Raw genomic sequence first — 17,077 nt, forward strand, 5'->3', positions numbered from 1 at the left:
AAAAACAGCCTGTGTAAATGAACAGGAACATCTGGGAACCCCTTGGTCCTGTTTGTCTCTAGGAAAAGGCCGTAACTAGACTCAAGAAGAAATGATACCTCAGCTAACTCTGCTCTCTGTCAGCCTGGCTGTGCTTTTTGGCTACGGACATGTGACTTTGCAGAGCCGATATTCCCTAATCTTCATCTCTGGGAATGACCAAATGGATGCCAGCTGTGTGCATTGGTATTGTATGGCTCTCATCCATGCTAGTGGGGTTTATTTCTTGAAACAGTAGCTAAGCTTTTAATTTTTTCAGCACCCTTATTTGAAGGAGCATTTTAATTTGTTAATATGTTCATATAGGTGATACAAGAGAAGCAGTGCATGTCTTAGTATGCTGGTAAGTTTTAATACTTGTGCAAAATGAGGAGGAAACAGTCTTTCCTATTTAACTTGAGAGCTAGTGGAGAAGAATTGAGTTAGGATTTTGTTGTATTTAGTCTGCTGTTTTTATTCAACGCAGTAATAACACGTGGCAAACTGAGTAACTAGACAATTCCTTTGGCCATGGTCAGATGGGCTTCAGCTGCTTCCCTCTGCCTGGAGAAGAGGGGTAGAGCAGGGATTCAGATCCTTAGGTAAGATGCAGGCTGCTCTCTCTCTCTGGAGCAGCTGTTCTGGTCCTTGCAGCCTCACAGTCGGGCTGTTGGAAGAAAGGAGGCTTTCAGGGAAGAGAGCAAGCAGTAAAGGCCTTGCTCTGTTTCTGCAGTTCTGGGGAAGCTGTAGTCTGGAATAGGAAGCAGGCAGAGGAGAGGACTGCATTTCCCTCGCTGCAGGATGCTACTGCTCTCTCCTGAGACAGTGTGGTACTTCTTAGCATTGTTCATGTTTCCCTTTCACCTGCCAAGTCCCTGGGGGCTTTGCAGTACTGAGGACTGCAGATCTCTCTTGGCTGAACCTCAGACTTGTGTTTAATTATGCTTTTAATTTCATCCAGGCTCAGCTAGTGTTTAGTCAAGGATACACTGATTGTTGTTATTTGTTTGTTTGTTTATTAATTTGGATATTCATACTCATTATAAATAAGTTCTTAATATTGTATTTCTACTCCTATTTCTTAGAAATTTATCTTCCCAAATGCTTGTACGTCATTTATCAAACTCAGGGAAATGAGAGTGAATAAATTATTAACTCTTTCCTCCTATTCATTAACTTAGAGTTCGGTTTTTATACCTGCTGCCTTGGTCCCCTAAAGCTGAAGTGTCTCATTCCTGCCATGCTTTGCAGAACAGTAGTGTTGATTTTCATGTGAAATAGTCAGTCCCAGGTTTTGCAAAGCCTGGAGTTATTCAACGTCAGAGTTTCTCTCCAGGATTGTCAGTGGCCACAGTAAAGGTATGTGTTTGAAATTAAACAGCAGCCAGGTCTGTGATTTAACTGTTTAGTTTCCTCCAAAGCAGGGAACACTTGAGGTTTGCCTTTCCCTGTTGTTTCCCTGAAAGTGCAGTGTCCAAATGGCTGCTCTGACCTGCTGAAGAGAGATCCTGGTCTTGATCTGTTTGTTCCTGCCTCATCCCACAACATCCTCTTAGGGCACTGCTCTTGTGTGGGGCTGGAAAATGGTGAGCAATAGTGGAGGCTGCAGAAAGGAGGTGTTTGAGCCTATGGGTGTGCTGATGTAATGTGCTGCCTTGAGAGTGGCTGATAGGCAGAAAACCTGGCAGTTTATCAGCGTGGTGGAAAACAATTCTTACCTCCTTTTCTTAAGGCACTAGTAGAGTATGGTTGTGCGGGGTTATAAATGGATCTGAGCAGATATGATTTCAAGTTACTTCCATAGCTATAAGCACAATAAACTTGGTTCAAACATGAAAAACAGACAAGTGTGTTCACAAAAGACTGAAATAATGAAGGAAGCAACAGACAGTTTAATTTTTGCTTTAATAGCCTCATGTAGCAACATTCCCATGCACAGGACTGATGGTTTGCTCAGCTGTGCAGAACAGTTGCACTCTGTGACCTCTAGCAAGGTGTAAGTAGCTGGGGAACTCCATATGCCACAGTTCCATGTCCACAAAAAATTGACCTGGGAAAAAAAAATACTGTAGTCAAGGTTTATTTACCTAATTTCTCCCAAAGAAAAATGAAAGGTTGTCAGTTGTCACCTTGAAGGTTGTTAGGTTGATCCATAATCCCACTTAAGCCTTCCTAAAAGTCTGCTGTACAGAATATTGCCATCTTTATATTAATAGTAAGAAGGTGCATTTCCTTCTTTTCGGGACCAGCTGTAAACTTTGAGGTTTAATACATGAAGAAGGTAAATCTCTAAATTGACAAACACAGAGCTCTAGATCAGGTCAGAAAGGTGTCTTGTTAAGTTCCCTTTATTTGGGCTAGGTGCTTAACTAGACTGTCCCACTCAGAGCTTTGCAGCTTTGTTTTAGGAGCTCACACTGAAAGGAACTTCATCAGCTTCTGTAAATACTCCATGCTAATGCTGAACTATAAGGGATTTTTTTTCCTAATATCTAAGCAATATTATTTCTTCTTAGGTCAGTTAAGCCCTGACCTAAAAACAGTGAACATATGGAATAGTTGACTGTGGCCCCTCACAGACAGCTTATGCATATGTTTTTATGCTCCTCTCCAGGCTTTTCTTTATTGAGAAACACATTTTCTTCAGCTGCTCCATGCAGACAAAGTTTTCTAAATCTCTTTTGCTCTTTTTCCAGACTTCAGCCTGTGTGCATTGTTCCTGAAGTATACTCTCCAAACTTGAAAGTGACCCTGCTTCTGGCTACAGTCTTATCCCAGTTATTCAGATTAGAGTAATTACTCCCTGGATCTTCTGTGTAATACTCCTGGGAATGCACCTGGGAATGAGACTTGCTTTATCTTTGTTTGTAATTATTTTGCTGTGGCAAAACATTATACATTCCAGATTATTCACTGCTGTACTCCTTTCCAGACAATTATTCTTTGCTTTGTACTCTAACATTTGATTTTCTGTCCAAAGTGTAATCTTGCCCTTGTCATTACTGAAATTCACTTTGCTGATTGCAAACCATGTGTCCAATTTATTAAGACCATTTTTCAATCCTATCCCCCAGAGTTTTTGCACTCCTTTCCCATTATTTCTGACTTGTAAAAGGGATATTCTTACCTCTTTCCATCTTCTCCATGAATTATCTCTACTTTTTCTGCTCCCAGTCTTGCCCACAGCAGAGTAAATACAGCTTTATTCCACTGAAATTCAATTTTTATGGTATTTTTTGGGTTAACTTCAACATCTAGGTATTGTGTATAAAGTTGGTCTTGAGAGAGGACTCCACTGCAAATGGAATGAAGACAACAATGCTAAGTTTAACACCTAACAGACTGCTGAACTAAATCACATTCTCCACAAGATTTGGGTTTTCCCCTTTGTTAGAACAGAAATCTGTGCTTTTGCTGGACAGGACAGGGGACACTGGACCAGGACTCTGGGGTGTTGCGCTCTGAACAGCGAGAGGATGAGGCACAATACTGAAAACTTTAAATGTGCATGAGGCAGGAGACCCCTGGGTGATGTTAAGGGGGAGGCTGGAGCTGCCTCCAGCACCCCCGTGTGCTGAGCTTTGCAGGAATCACTGCAGGGAGAACTCCAGGCAAGGTCTTCAGGGAGGATTTTATAGATAAGCTGGGAACTCTGTGGGGCTTCAGTCTGCACAAGAACAGGGGATGGTGGGAGAATGTGTGGAAGTGCTTGTTTCAGGGCAGGTGCAGATGGCTGTGGGAGCTGCTCTTCTGGTAGTCAGTGGGGGATGATATGAGCTATGAATGAAGCTCACTGGCCAGACCATATAAATGTGCCTTTTATATAGCAGTGATGGCTTTTGATATGTCCTAGGGTGGGAGGAGGTATCCACTTTTACATGTCTGCAGTGAAGCACAGCACTTTTGCTATCAAACTGCATTCCTAATTTCTTGTGAAGTCACATAACTCATGGAAAGGTCACTACTTCCATTTCCTTTTTGCAACCATCCATCTGCCCTCATAGGTCTTACCTATGAAAACTGTTTTTTATATCTGATGTTAAACAGAACACCCACAACAGTGAATAAGTGTTTGCACTGCTTAAATATGTGGAAAATGTGTAAATTAAGGTCAGCACCATTAAATACTAAAGAGAAATATTAATTTATCTTACCTGGCAATTTCATATTCTTTTGTGTTCCCCTCTGTGTCATGGAAAATTAGGTTTATGTCCCCCCTCATTTTGTTTACACCAGACAGTTTGATACATACTTTTTGTCTCCAACCTACATGAAGAGAAGTAAAATAAAACAAAACCCAATTGTTATTAATATGAGAGATCTAAAAATGCTACTAAACTGGAAAGTTATTTTTTTCCTAACTGGCATGCATTCCAGTTAGCAAATGAGAAGCCCAGTGAGCTTGAATTTTGGTGACTAGTGTAGCATTTTTTTTTGTTAGAGACATTTACACTTGTTTATAGAAGCAACAGAAGTGCAGGACTGTAAATCACATCAAGGCAACCACTGTTCAGACACATGATCAACTGTAACAAACCTCCTCCACTTACTAGCAAAAGGTGGGTCTGCTGCAGTATTTAAAAAATACTTTTGGTTTACCCTCTTCAGTTTGTCTGGGAATCTGTCAGCATAGTACCCCATCATGGGACATCCCTCACGTGGACATGGGAAGCAGTCTCCCTAGGGCAAATAACATCATCAGTTAATGAGTATTTCTTTTCATCCTCCCTCTGACAAAATTAAGGCTCAAGATGCTGGTCTGATCTTGCAGAGCTGTGGCAGTGCTGCATGTTGTCAGCTCTTACCTCCAAAACCTGATCAACCCCTTTGGGGTAACGGTTTCTGCACTCGTGCATAAACCAAGTGGGTGTGGAATGGGCAGGTTTAATACCTGTGTGGATGATGGGCTGAAACTCCCTAGTTCAAACATTTTTCAGCTGGAGTCTAGGACAAAATCTAAGCCCATGTTACCCTCCCAGTGGAAGGGAACTTGCCTGTATCCACCTTGCAATACAATGTAGATGGAAAAAAAAACCCATAATTAATAAATACTTCTATTTAGGTGCTCTAATCAGTGCCCAGTGTAAATTAGAGAAGAGTCAATGATTTTGGAGGCTCAAAATGTCTCTTCTTCTAGCCAGGAGTCAGTAGGGTAGATACATCTAACCTATGTGCTCTTTGCTTAAATGTTTACGGCTAGAATTGTACATGTTGTTTTGGTTTTTTTCCTATTTGGTGATATCATCTACATTTCAGGATTCATTTTCCAGAGTGGAATAGTTGATGGAACCACTGTGTGCTGTGTCTTACAGTGTGTTCTCCTACCACACCATGAGAGCACAGCCACCAGCATCCTAGTGCTCTGTATGCAGAGCAGTGCCATCATGAGTGCAGAGGCCTGGACTATTTTATTTCCAGCTCACCCATTCCTGGGCCAGCACACTTACTGACTCAAAGGCTTTGTAGGTTTCACAGGGATAACCAAGGAATCCAGTGATATAGAGGATACTTTGAAGAAAATACTCGTGGCTGCGTGAGTGATGGCACGTCCCGATGACCGGAACATCTGTTGGAACAGAGTTTCTGAGCACCCATGAAATAACCTCCTGCTCCCCTGTACAAGAGTTGCACTTGCCTCACCATGGAAACAGCCAAGGCAGTGTGGTCCTGTAGTCATTCTTCTCTGAATTTACACATTTATAGCTGCAGTAGAAGTTGCAATTTTGTCTGTTTTATCCAGATAGCTGTGCCAGTTACCCCAAGATTTCAAGGGAGTTGCACTGGTCTGCTATGGTGCAATAGTCCCTTTTAAGACAGCCATATATATGTGTGTATATATACACACATGAGATATCACAGCAAGATGACATTCATTACAGCTTTAAAAGGCTTAACAGAGTAAAAATAATCCACCAGCCTTCTGCCAACCTCTCCAAAGCTTGTGAAGAGTGAGGTGTCTCGGGTGGAGAGCTGAGGCCTGTCCCGGGAGACACCAAGTTTATGCCTTGATAAGTGTCAGATGCCTTTGCAGCATTTGCAAGAAGCCGAAGGGGGTGGTGTCACCCTGCTGGCTTGGTCGTGACAGGCCTGTCTCAGCCTGGAATCATGGGATTGTCAGAGTTGTTTGGGACCTCTAGAGATCATCTAGTCCAACTCCCCTGCTGAACCAGGATCCCCTAGGGCACGTTACTCAGGACTGCATCCAGGGGGCTCTTGAATATCTCCAGAGAAGGCGACTCTACAACCGCCCTGGGCAGCCTGTCCCAGGGCTCTGTCAGCCCCACCGTAAAGAAGTTTTTACTCATATTTAAATGGAATTTTCTGTGTTCCAGCTTGTGCTCATTGCCCCTCATCCCGTCACTGGGAACTGCTGAAAAGAGTCTGGCTCCATCCTCCCTGCACCCACCCTTGAGATGCTTTAGGCATTAATAAGGTCTCCCCTCAGCCTTCTCTTCTCCAGGCTGAAGAGTCCCAGCTCTCCCAGCCTTTCCTCATGAGGGAGATGCTCCAATCCCCCAGTCATCTTGGTTGCCCTCTGCTGGACTCTCTCTAGTAGATCCCTGTCTCTCTTGAACTGGGGAGCCCAGAACTGGATACAGTATTCCAGGTGTGGCCTCACCAGGACAGAGTAGAGGGGCAGAATGACCTCTCTTGACCTACTGGCCACACTCTTCCTTATGCACCCCAGGAAAACCTCCTGCTGGGATTGTTGGGTTGTTGGATTTGCAGACTTCCTTGTCTGTTTTTCAGATACAATTCCAAATCACAGAAGCAAATCTTAAACCTGTATTATACTTCCTTTCCAGACAGTGCTCCCTGTAGCTGACCCAGCCTTTATAGCTTATTTCCATTTCTTACTTATGAGTAAGCAGGCAAAAATAATTTTTTTCTCCCAAGCAAACAGTTACTATCACAGTTCATATTTCAGGCCTGAATGTAACTAAAGTACTATGCATGTTGGGAGTGTATGTTTACCTGCAAGGTTAACTTCAAAATCACTTTGTTTTATCTCTGGAATTAAATCGGTGCATCCAGGCATCACTGATCCTCCATTTGGGTAGAAGTCCAGGTGACCACTGGTGTTATAGATTCCAAGCCCTGAGATACATGTGGTATGATGTCAGTGTCTCAGTGACATGCCTATCCCTGGAGTTATTTACTTGCACGTGAACACTTACCTGCAGTAGGAAAGTTAGCAGCGTTAGTGTGAATAACATCAACAAAGTTTGCATCTGATGGATCCAGTCTCACCTCAGGAGAAGTGCCTTCAAAATAGGGTCTAGCAGGGTCTAAGCCTAAGAAAATTCCACATTTATTGGTTGAGAGAGGGAGAGAAGTGTTGCACTTGTTAATATTTCTTTTGACAAATTAGAACATCAGGTATTTAGTACTGCATGAAACATGTTGAATAATCATAATGTGATCTCTAAGCTAGACTGAAGAAAAAAAAGGTGCAATAACATAGTTTTATGAACCTTTCTGCAAACTTATTCCAAGTAAAATATTTTCCCTTAGGCTACGTGAAGGCATTCTATTACTGTGAAGGAAGCATTTTATTACCTGTAAAGCTTTACAGATAGATAGCAAAACCTAGTGATTCTTGGTAGGTTGCTATCTTTGTGTAGGGCTTGATGTAACTGAGTGAATAACAGCAACCTCACAAACAGATAAACTCTCTTTGTCCCTCCACTAAAGAATTTTTAACCCAACTAGAGAAAGAAGATGTAATTTGTAACCTTTGTTTCTGAGAAGCATAAAGTTTGCCTGCCTCTCTGCAAGGTGCCTCCAGCACTGCCAAGAATTCCAGTCTACAGACTGGTGTGTTATGAGTTCCTCTCCTTTAGAAATGTCCTCTGTTAGCTCTGCCCCTCAGCGAGCAGCCTACCTGTTATCCGCCTGATGCCTTGGAACCTTCTTCCCACCTCTCCTGCAGTGTGTGCTCCCAGACTGTGGCCAATTAAGTGGGTTTCCCGAGGGGAGTATCTGAAGATTTTCTGCTCATTAAGGTGGTGGTGGTGGGAGACAAGAAGACAGGCTTTAAATAGCAAGCAAAGCGGGTGTCTTATGTTATGGGTCTTTGGGAACATCTAGACTCGACTTCCTGCTTAGTGAACAGGGTATGAATCCCTTGACTTAGTTATTGTTTAAATGACCATAGGACTTAATAGAAAATGATCCAATCTAGGCTTTTCAATGCCTAGTGATGATGATTCACTGTTGTGTTGGCATAAGGATACTGTATTCAGTTACTCTTGGTGACAAAATATGAACTTTTTTCCTCATTTGGATTAAACCCTAATTTCATCTACCATCAAAATGGTCTTATTTTATCTTTATTTACTCTATTATTGAGCTTTTTTTTTTTGTAAAGCAATGTCTGATCTCCAATTTTCTGCTTAGAATATGTGATCATATTGTTCAATAATATTTTCACCGACCAGCTTAGTTGGGGTGACATTCTTTCTTCTCCTTGCCAAGTGTCACCTGTACAAGACTTGCACTGCTGAGATACTACACATGCACTGAAGGTAGAAATGGAGATTAATCAAGGTGTAGGCTGCATGCAGGGAACACATTTCATTCTGGGAATTGCTGGGTTTTGTAAGTGACCAAAGCCAGTAAGGCTTAAGGTTTTTACACAAAGTTCTATTTCGTAATGTGTGCCAAAACAAAAGCAGATCTGTAGGCTGGCCTGTCGAACTTGACTGTAAGACAGCACTTTCCTCTGAATACTTTTTACTGCAGTATTTCCTTTTACAGTGCAGCTTAACATTTCCTAAAATCAAACTCCAGAAGTTTGTAAATTAGGGAAAAGAAAGTCTAAAGATAATTTATGCCTTTTTGTTTTTTTTTTTTTTTGTAATGGAAGATGGAGAGGCCTAGGCTGGAAATGGTGCAGTAATAGGGATATTATAAACTGAACCCATCCTCAGATGACCTGCAATTTGTACACCAAGAAGAAAGCACAGAAATAAATACATGAGGCTAAATGCAAGTTACTTAGGTAGAAGCAGTAGATTGTACCCCAGCAGATCCTGGGGAAATGTTCTTTTGTACTCAGGTGCTCACAAAGTCGATCTGTGTGGGCTCTGAACTATCTCTTGCAGCACATTAAGATGAACACCTACTGACCAGGCTCAAGCTCAGAGGCAGGCAGGGTTCTGGTTTTCAGCACTTCTAAGTACTCATAAGTCTTTCTGAAGTCAGCAGGAAATGCTGATTCTCTTAAACTTGGCAACTGAGCAGCTCTGTGCTGTACGTGCACGTGTGGACACCTGCCTTCACCAACGTGAAGTTCACAACTCGATGGCAACAGGACAGTTTATCGTGCTTGTAGACGGCAAATACGGCATTATCGAGTGAACCGGTTCCTGCTCACTTCCGTGGTGCTCAACTGAGGTACTAATTTACTTCTAGCACACGTGTACAACGCTGGCAAAACGCTTGTAGGCGCTGAACTGGCAGCTCTCGCTCAGTCCCACAGCCTCTTGCCTGTATCATCATATGGAAATGTTGCCACCTACTGGTCCTTAATTGATTGGCACTCCTTTCCAGCCACAACAGCTTCATCTGCGTCTTTTGTGGCTGTGAGAAGCCCTAACAGAGTTGATAATTAGTGTGATTAGCTGGGCCACAACTGCATGCGTGGCACAGCCCTTCCTGAAGCACTGGCTGGCCGTACTGGACAAGGTTCAAAATCAAAGCAGCAGCACTGGAACCCCACCACATCCACGTAAGAGCTGTAGGTGGTAAAGCTGCCTCTTTTACCTGTAAGGTTTCTAGGAAATAAGCAACCTCGGCCCCGACCACGCGAATGTTGTTCACTGCAGCCACGTAGGTGCCTTTTGCACCGTCGCTCCAGTCGACAGCAATGCAGTTGGTGTTTTCCACTTCCAGTAACAGCTGATGTGGGAACACATAGGGGAAAGTATTTAAGGAAACAAAGTAACTGGCAGAGGTTCAACTTAAATCAGATGAAACACTAAAAAGTAATCACAGAATCCTAGAATGGTTTGGGTTGGAAGGGACCTTAAAGATCATCTAGTTCCAACCCCCTGCATGGGCAGGGACACCTCCCAGTAGATCAGGTTGCTCCGAGACCCATCCAACTTGCTCTTGAACACTTCCAGGGATGGAGCTTCCACAACTACCCTGGGCAACCTGTTCCAGTGTCTTACCAACCTCACACTAAGTAATTTCTTCATAATGTCTAACGTAAATCTGCCTTCTTCCAGTTTTGATCTATACTATAATAATGGAGTTTCTCATTCTTTACTGAACAAGGCTCTTCACTATAGCCCCCACAACACTGCATCCTCTTAAAAAACAGTACAAGAAGCCATTAATCCAAAAAGTATCAATTATGACATACCTTAATAAAAATACTTTACTTTTGAAGCCATTTGTATATATATAGAATCATTAAGATTGGAAGGGACCTTAAAGATCATCAAGTTCCAACCCCCCTGCCATGAGCAGGGAACCCTACCACTAAACCAGGTTGCACAAAACCTGGGGATGGAGCATTAACAACCTCCCTGGGCAACCCATTTCAGTTCCTCACTACCCTTATACTGAAGAATTTCTTCCTAATATCTAACCTAAGTCTCCCTTCTCTTAGTTTAAAACCATTACCCCTCCAGCTGGAGTTTTCTGTGATGAAGGCTCACTTAAGGTTCGAGAAAGAATGAGGAGTGGAAACAAAAATTAGTCCATGAAAAACAGCTGAAGGTGAATGACAAGGAAAACAGAAACTTGAAGTGATAATGCTTTGAATCCTGGACTCCCTCCTATCTTGCAGACACTGTAAGTTTTAGTGTGGAGAGGCAGATAGACCTGTTGTTGCTTTTCCACTGAAAAAAATGGAACTTTAGTATTCTAGTTTGAAAGTTGTCACAGACTTCTGAACACAAATAATGCTGCAGATCTGCGACTTAGTATTCAGTGATGGTCTTTTTCTAGCTTGCCCTTTTCCCTGCTAGTGTGGAAGAAATACAAACTAGAGTAGATTTTGCTTATCTATCAGAGCCGTGGCTGTCGTGGACCCTTTACACTCAGCTGGCAAGAGTGCACCCAGCTCCATTTTGTGGCAGCTTCCACATTTGACATTTGAAATGTTTTTTTTTCTCATTGCACACTGCAATTGAACTGCTCCTAATGGGAGAAGCAGTGAATTGACATGTCTAACCCTATATTCTGACACTGGTGTGGAGCCTGGGAATATCTGTGTTCACTTTGTTGCTTTGGTCTGATCTGTAGGGCTTGGGGATGGAAATTGTCTAGAGAAGCAAAATGTCAGAGGTGGGTAAGAAGCCTTGACTATGCTGCATCTTCCATGGTGGGAATGTTTTGGCTTTTGTGAAATTTACTTCTTGGTTGGTATCTGCTACTACCTAATGAACTGTAAAATGGAAATTAGCACCCGAAGGATACTGACAGGTTGTAGTTACAACTGCTGATGGAAATCAGAGGTTACTCTCTCCTACCAAGCACATTTCTACCACCCAGCCTTCTTTTCCAGTGCTGCCAAATCCATGAATGATGAAGGAAGTTTTCCTACGTGAGGAAAAATGTGAGTTTTTGATGGTTGAGGAGTTTATTGCTGAGATCACCTGTGTGTAAAAAAAAAAAAAATAATAAAAAAAAATAAATTAATAAAAAATTAAGGTGTTTATTCACACTTTCAAACATTTAAAAATAGTCAGCTAGGTCATCCCCTCTGCAGGACTGAAGGAACTACTGTGAATGGGCAGAGTTTGTGATTTTTGGAGCCAGGGACCCCTGTATCTCACCTTTCTCAGTTCCACAATGGTTTCCCAAGATGTTGTACCCATGTGGTTTCTACTGCTCCTCCATATTTTGCTTAAGGCAGGAAGAACCCCCTTATGTGGAATATGAAGCTGCCTAAAAGGCCCACAGTGTCTCAAGACAACTGTTGGCCCAACTGTTGGATGAGTTTCTCCGGAGAGCAGCCCACCAGCTCCACATCTCCTGGTTCAGCTTGCCCTACTACTGACCTGACCTGAGACTTCAATGTGCTTCTCCACGTCTAAGCAACAGACTCCTGTCTCTCTGTCTCTCTGTCCGTGTAGATGATGCTTCTGTGACTGTTTTGGTCATTAGCTACTCCAGAAAGGCTGAAAGAATTTCATGCAAGAACAGCATGCAAGTAGGGGTGAAGCTGATCTTGACACATTGCTACAAGGTGATTAATTATATATTTATAATATATATGTTCCTTTTTCTCTGAGAATGATCTCTGACTGTATTATTTCCTCCAAATACAGGGTCTATGATGTGAGCACAGGGAGTCTGGGCATGGAAGGGCTGTGCCTTAAATTCAGGAAGTAGTGCAAGGTGTATTTTGACTTTTCTCAACAGCAGAAGTGCTGAGTAACCTGCTAGTGAATGTATCTTGTGTGCTCACATGTTCTTGCTCTGCAGTTTGTAAAAGTTTACTACAGGTATGACTCCTCATCCTTAGAGAGCCTGAGTGGGAGTCTCAGCATGACTACCAGGATTTCCGTAAGCAGAAATGCCTGCAATGGCACTGATGGCATCCTTGTTCATGCCAGAGGAATCCCAAACATCCCTCTATAGCTCAGGGGACACTGAAATCCCTGCGAGGGATTTGGCAGCTTCATAGGCATTTGCTGAAGTGATGTGGTCCCAGCCCCTGGTCTTACTGGTTCCTCTGCGTTGCTCTGCTCAGTATTTTGGGACATGTCCAAAGGGAGGCAGGTGACGAGTGGTGTCCCTCAGAGGTCAATATTGGGACCAGTGCTGTTTAACATCTTTGTTGGAGACATGGACAGGGGGATTCAGTGTATCCTCAGCAGATTTGCTGATGACACCAAGCTGTGTGGTTGTGGTTGACACCCAAGAGGGAAGGGATGCCATCCAGAGGGCCCTTGACAGGCTGGAGAGGTGGGCCAGTGCCAACCTCATGAAGTTCAACAAGGCCAAGTGCAGGGTCCTGCACCTGGGTCAGCACAAGCCCAGGCACAGGGAGGTTGTTGATGTCCAATCCCTGGAGATTTTTAAGGCCAGGTTGGATGAGGTTTTTTACAACCTGGTCTAGTGGTAGGGCTCCCTGCTCATGGCAAGGGGGTTGGAACTTGATGATCTTTAAGGTCTCTTCCAACCCTAATGATTCTATGATTCTATAGGCAATTTTAGTTGTTCTGTCTTATTTTCAGAGTGCAGAGAGGCAGGTAGCAATGCAAAATCACTCAGATTTCAAGGAGGAAACTGGATTTGGAAACCACATAAAATCAGTCTTGTTCTGACCTTTCTTTTTAGAAAAGACAGTATTTCCTAGCTCACCTCCCCTATAAAACAGCAGTATTTGTTCTCCTCTCTGAATACTCAGAAGGCTGTTCAGCTTCCATTGGAGACTTTCATGCATGCAGGAAGTAGTCAGTCATAGCTTATATCCTTGAAGAGGGAAACACCAAGAAAGCTGGTGTGTCCTGCAGTTCAGTCACAGCGTGATTTGCCCTGCAGTACACATTTGCCTGTGATGACTGACGTAGACTTTTTAACCAGTTAGCAAACATTTGTAGGTTTAGTCAGCTCATGATGTTAAAAATAAGTGTCACCTGTGAGTTATTTCCCGTTTCTCTGGTGTAGAGGTTGAAGCTGATGTTCATATGCTCTGGAGAGTCGGGCAAACCTGTCAGAAGTCTCCCTGGTACTCCAGACCAGGGTGGGTCATCTGTAAAACAGCCAATCCTGGGGTAGCAAACCTCTTTACCTAGAGCAGAAGAAACAACTTCTTTATATTTTGGACTCTCTGATGCTTGATTATGTACTTGAGACTGCAACAGTCTGAAGAGCAGAAAATCAAGGATTTAATTTTATGATTAATTTTGAAACTGAGATTCATTCTTGCGTCCTTTATGGATATTGCTTGAAGCAGGTAACACAAGGGGAGCTAAATAATTTGAGAATAATCCATATGAAGACCCAGACACTTTTCTGACACCATTTTCTAGGCTTGTAAAGGATGAATTAAAATTTCTTTTACAAGTGTCTTTTGTTAGAATTGCTTCTGCGTGCTTCCTACTCCAAAGCAGTGTTTCTGCTCACAGGAGTGAAGGTTACCTGCTCAGTAACCTGGTGCTGTGAGTGAAATGATCATTTCTTTCAATGTAGTAGCTTTTTCTAGATCAAACAGGCCTCTTGCTCACTTATGTCCAACTTCTATGCTTTAGCACAGTCATGCCAAGCACACTGCTGCTGAGGGGTTCTTTGTATACAGCAGTCATGGAAAGACAGCTCATGCACTTTTTGATAGTAGTAGGATACATGACTCTGAATTTCCCTGTGAATTTTCAGCACAGATTTGTGCCTCCTCTATTATTATTAATAAAATTTGAACAGAGCAGAGCCTTTTTGCATTAGTTCCATGCACAGTAATAGATGTTGTCATACAGTCACCCAATAAGGAAATCATACTGCAACTTCAATGTAAAGGAAAATACCAGTCACCATCTCCTATATGTTATTTTGTCTGAATTCACCTTCTGGTGGTAGTTTATTTATAGATATTGTGTCTCACCTGCTACTGTGCCAAGGAGATAAAATGCAAGAATCCATACTCCAACCACCTAAAGCAAATTGAATATACAGGTTAAGCATTTTACTTAGGCTGATTTGTCCTTTTTAAAGAGTGTAATGCAAAGAGAAGTGCAAAGAGGAATAACTTCATACACTGAGGACCTGTCAGTGGGAAAGAAGCATTGCAGAAAGAGACTTGGGGATCCTGGTGGACACCAGTTGACCATAACCCAGCAAGATGCCCTTGCAGCAAAGGCAGCTGTGAGCACCTTGGGCTGCACTAGGAGGAGTGTTGCCAGCAGGAGGAGGGAGGTGATCCTTCCCCTCCACTCAGTTTTGCTGTACATGGCGTTTCTTGCACAGCCAATACTGCGTGCAGGTGCTGAGGGAGTGAATTGTATCACAAGGTCCTAATTTCTGCCATAAGGAGATAGGTGGGAGGTGTGGTAGAACAAAGATAGTGATACCTGTAACTTAGTAAAGTCAAGCATGCTCGACAGCTTCAGTCCCTTATAACAAGAAGGACACTGAGGTGCTGGAGTGTATCCAAAGAAGGGCAGTGAAACTGATGAAGAGTCTTGTAAGGAGGTCCTGAAGGAATTGGGGTTGTTTAGCCTGGAGAAAAGGAGGTTGAGGGGACTACCTGACTGTGACTAGGTAGACTATGACTACCTGAAAGGAGGTTGTAGTGAGGCAGGGGTTGGTCTCTTCTCCCAAGAGGAAATGGCCTTAAGTTGTGCCAGGGGAGGTTTAGATTGGATAGTAGGAACAATTTCTTCACCAAAAGGGTTGTCAGGCACTGGAATAGGCTGCCCAAGGCAGAGGTTGAGTCACCACCCCTGAAGGCATTTAAAAGATGTGTAGCTGTGGTGCTGAGGGACATGATTTAGTGATGGAATTGGCAGTGCTGGGTTGGACTCAATTATCTTAAAGATATTTTCTAACCAAAGTGATTTTATTATTCTGTTCTTCATGCAACTAGTGCTGCTTTTACCCAGCGTGTTTTTTGGATTTATTCACCTTCAGATCCCTGACTTTAGTCAGATTCCTGATTTTCCAGGGCCAGGGTTCCACATATTTTATCATTTTCCTTGCCTCTTGTTTGTCTCATGCACTGTTCTCCATTTCCTCTTCTAGGTGTTTCCTATGGCACCTGCTTCCCATTTTTCAAATGCTTCTTTTCTTATAAAGCAAAAACATTGAGCTGCCACTGCAAATAACTCATTGGAAGTATAAGAAAAAATGGTAAATTTAGTAGGTCTAATCTTGCTATGTGAGAAACTGTCTCCAAGGGGTATTTTTAGATGTTTGGCAATGTGAGAATGCTAGAAAACCAATGCTTGGAAGGTCATTGACACTACCAAATGCTCTCAGAAAAAAAAAAAAAAAAGGAACACGTGATAATTTCACAGAATTTTTCTTTGAAGCCTGTGTGCCAAATATCAGTTAGGAGACATGTGATCCATTTATGTGCTTTTTTTGGTAGAAGTTGGACCAGGTGGCTGTAATGATGTGGTTCCCTAACCAAGCCAAATGGGCTAGGTCAGAGTGCAGAGTGTCTCGTATCAGCTCTGAAGTCCCTCTGTGGTAAGAGTTCACTGTTTATGTGGTAGGGTAGAGGATCAAGGCTGAATATCTAAGCAGTGAGGTGGAGCTGCAAAGTGCAGAGCTGAGAGGAATCACAAGATTTCCTTGGAAGTACAATTCTATTTCCAGTTCTGATATAATCAACAGAGAAGAAAAATGGCTGCTCAGGGACAGTGGAAAACAGAGAGGGCATCTGAGTAAGACTAGGAGGGAAAAGGATCAGGAGTTATTCTAAGCAGCTGGTGACAGTCAGGAATGGAGAGGCCTTGGCTCTTAGCCAAAAGGAGCACCTCTGTTCAGCTCTGTATTTGTCTGGAAGTATCGTCGTCCTGATGAGAACCTGCTGACAGTGCAGGAAAATCACAGAAGATGTGGCTCATCAAATGAATTAGCTCAGTGGGATTTGTTTATTTTTAATGGAGAGCTCTTCTACTCACAAGATGTATGGTCCATGTTGGGAACAGTACAGCAGGGAGGACAGTATAATTTCATTTTAGACCCGAAATCTGAAAGGCAGTCTCATGAGTAATAAGTTTAGAAAAAGTGGGAGGTTTGCCAAATAGAAGTGATCAGTAATTTCCTTTCAGAGGTTCTTCCTTTCAAGTCAGAAAATAGAAATGACAGTGTAGCTAGGTAAGAAGTAGAAGACTGGGGAAAAAAAATTTACAAAGAGGTTGAGAAATTGTATCTTTGTAAAAAGAGTTGGGGTAGTGTACAATTTGGTGGAGGAAAATTCTTTCCCTGGGCATTTAAGAGGCTTAGTGCTGAACAAGAGTAACTGGAATGACTTGTTTGTGAAGGTGATCTCAGCCCAGCCAGTGTTGCTGGCAGGCCAGCTTCTGAATGTTGAGCTCAATTGTTGTCCTCAGTGGACAGAGGACATGCACTTCTGACACAAAACCAGCACTAA

General features: G+C 42.8%; 1 protein-coding gene across 1 annotated transcript; it reads right to left on the reverse strand.

Annotated features, from left to right (window-relative positions):
• Nucleotides 1-2,004: 2,004 nt before the first annotated feature.
• Nucleotides 2,005-15,071, reverse strand: LOC127383581 (pancreatic lipase-related protein 2-like). The gene is made up of 13 exons (XM_051616723.1): nucleotides 15,048-15,071; nucleotides 14,582-14,630; nucleotides 13,620-13,774; nucleotides 11,505-11,630; nucleotides 9,787-9,921; nucleotides 7,904-8,012; nucleotides 7,197-7,313; nucleotides 6,994-7,116; nucleotides 5,466-5,584; nucleotides 4,569-4,698; nucleotides 4,173-4,284; nucleotides 3,146-3,313; nucleotides 2,005-2,068 (listed from the first exon to the last, which is right to left on the reverse strand). Exons 1-13 carry the CDS (start codon nucleotides 15,069-15,071, stop codon nucleotides 2,005-2,007), a joined length of 1,431 nt encoding a protein of 476 aa, XP_051472683.1.
• Between the last annotated feature and the right edge of the window lie 2,006 nt (nucleotides 15,072-17,077).

This window comes from Apus apus, chromosome 4 (genome assembly GCF_020740795.1).
Source record: "Apus apus isolate bApuApu2 chromosome 4, bApuApu2.pri.cur, whole genome shotgun sequence".
In the NCBI taxonomy this organism is placed as follows: domain Eukaryota; kingdom Metazoa; phylum Chordata; class Aves; order Apodiformes; family Apodidae; genus Apus; species Apus apus.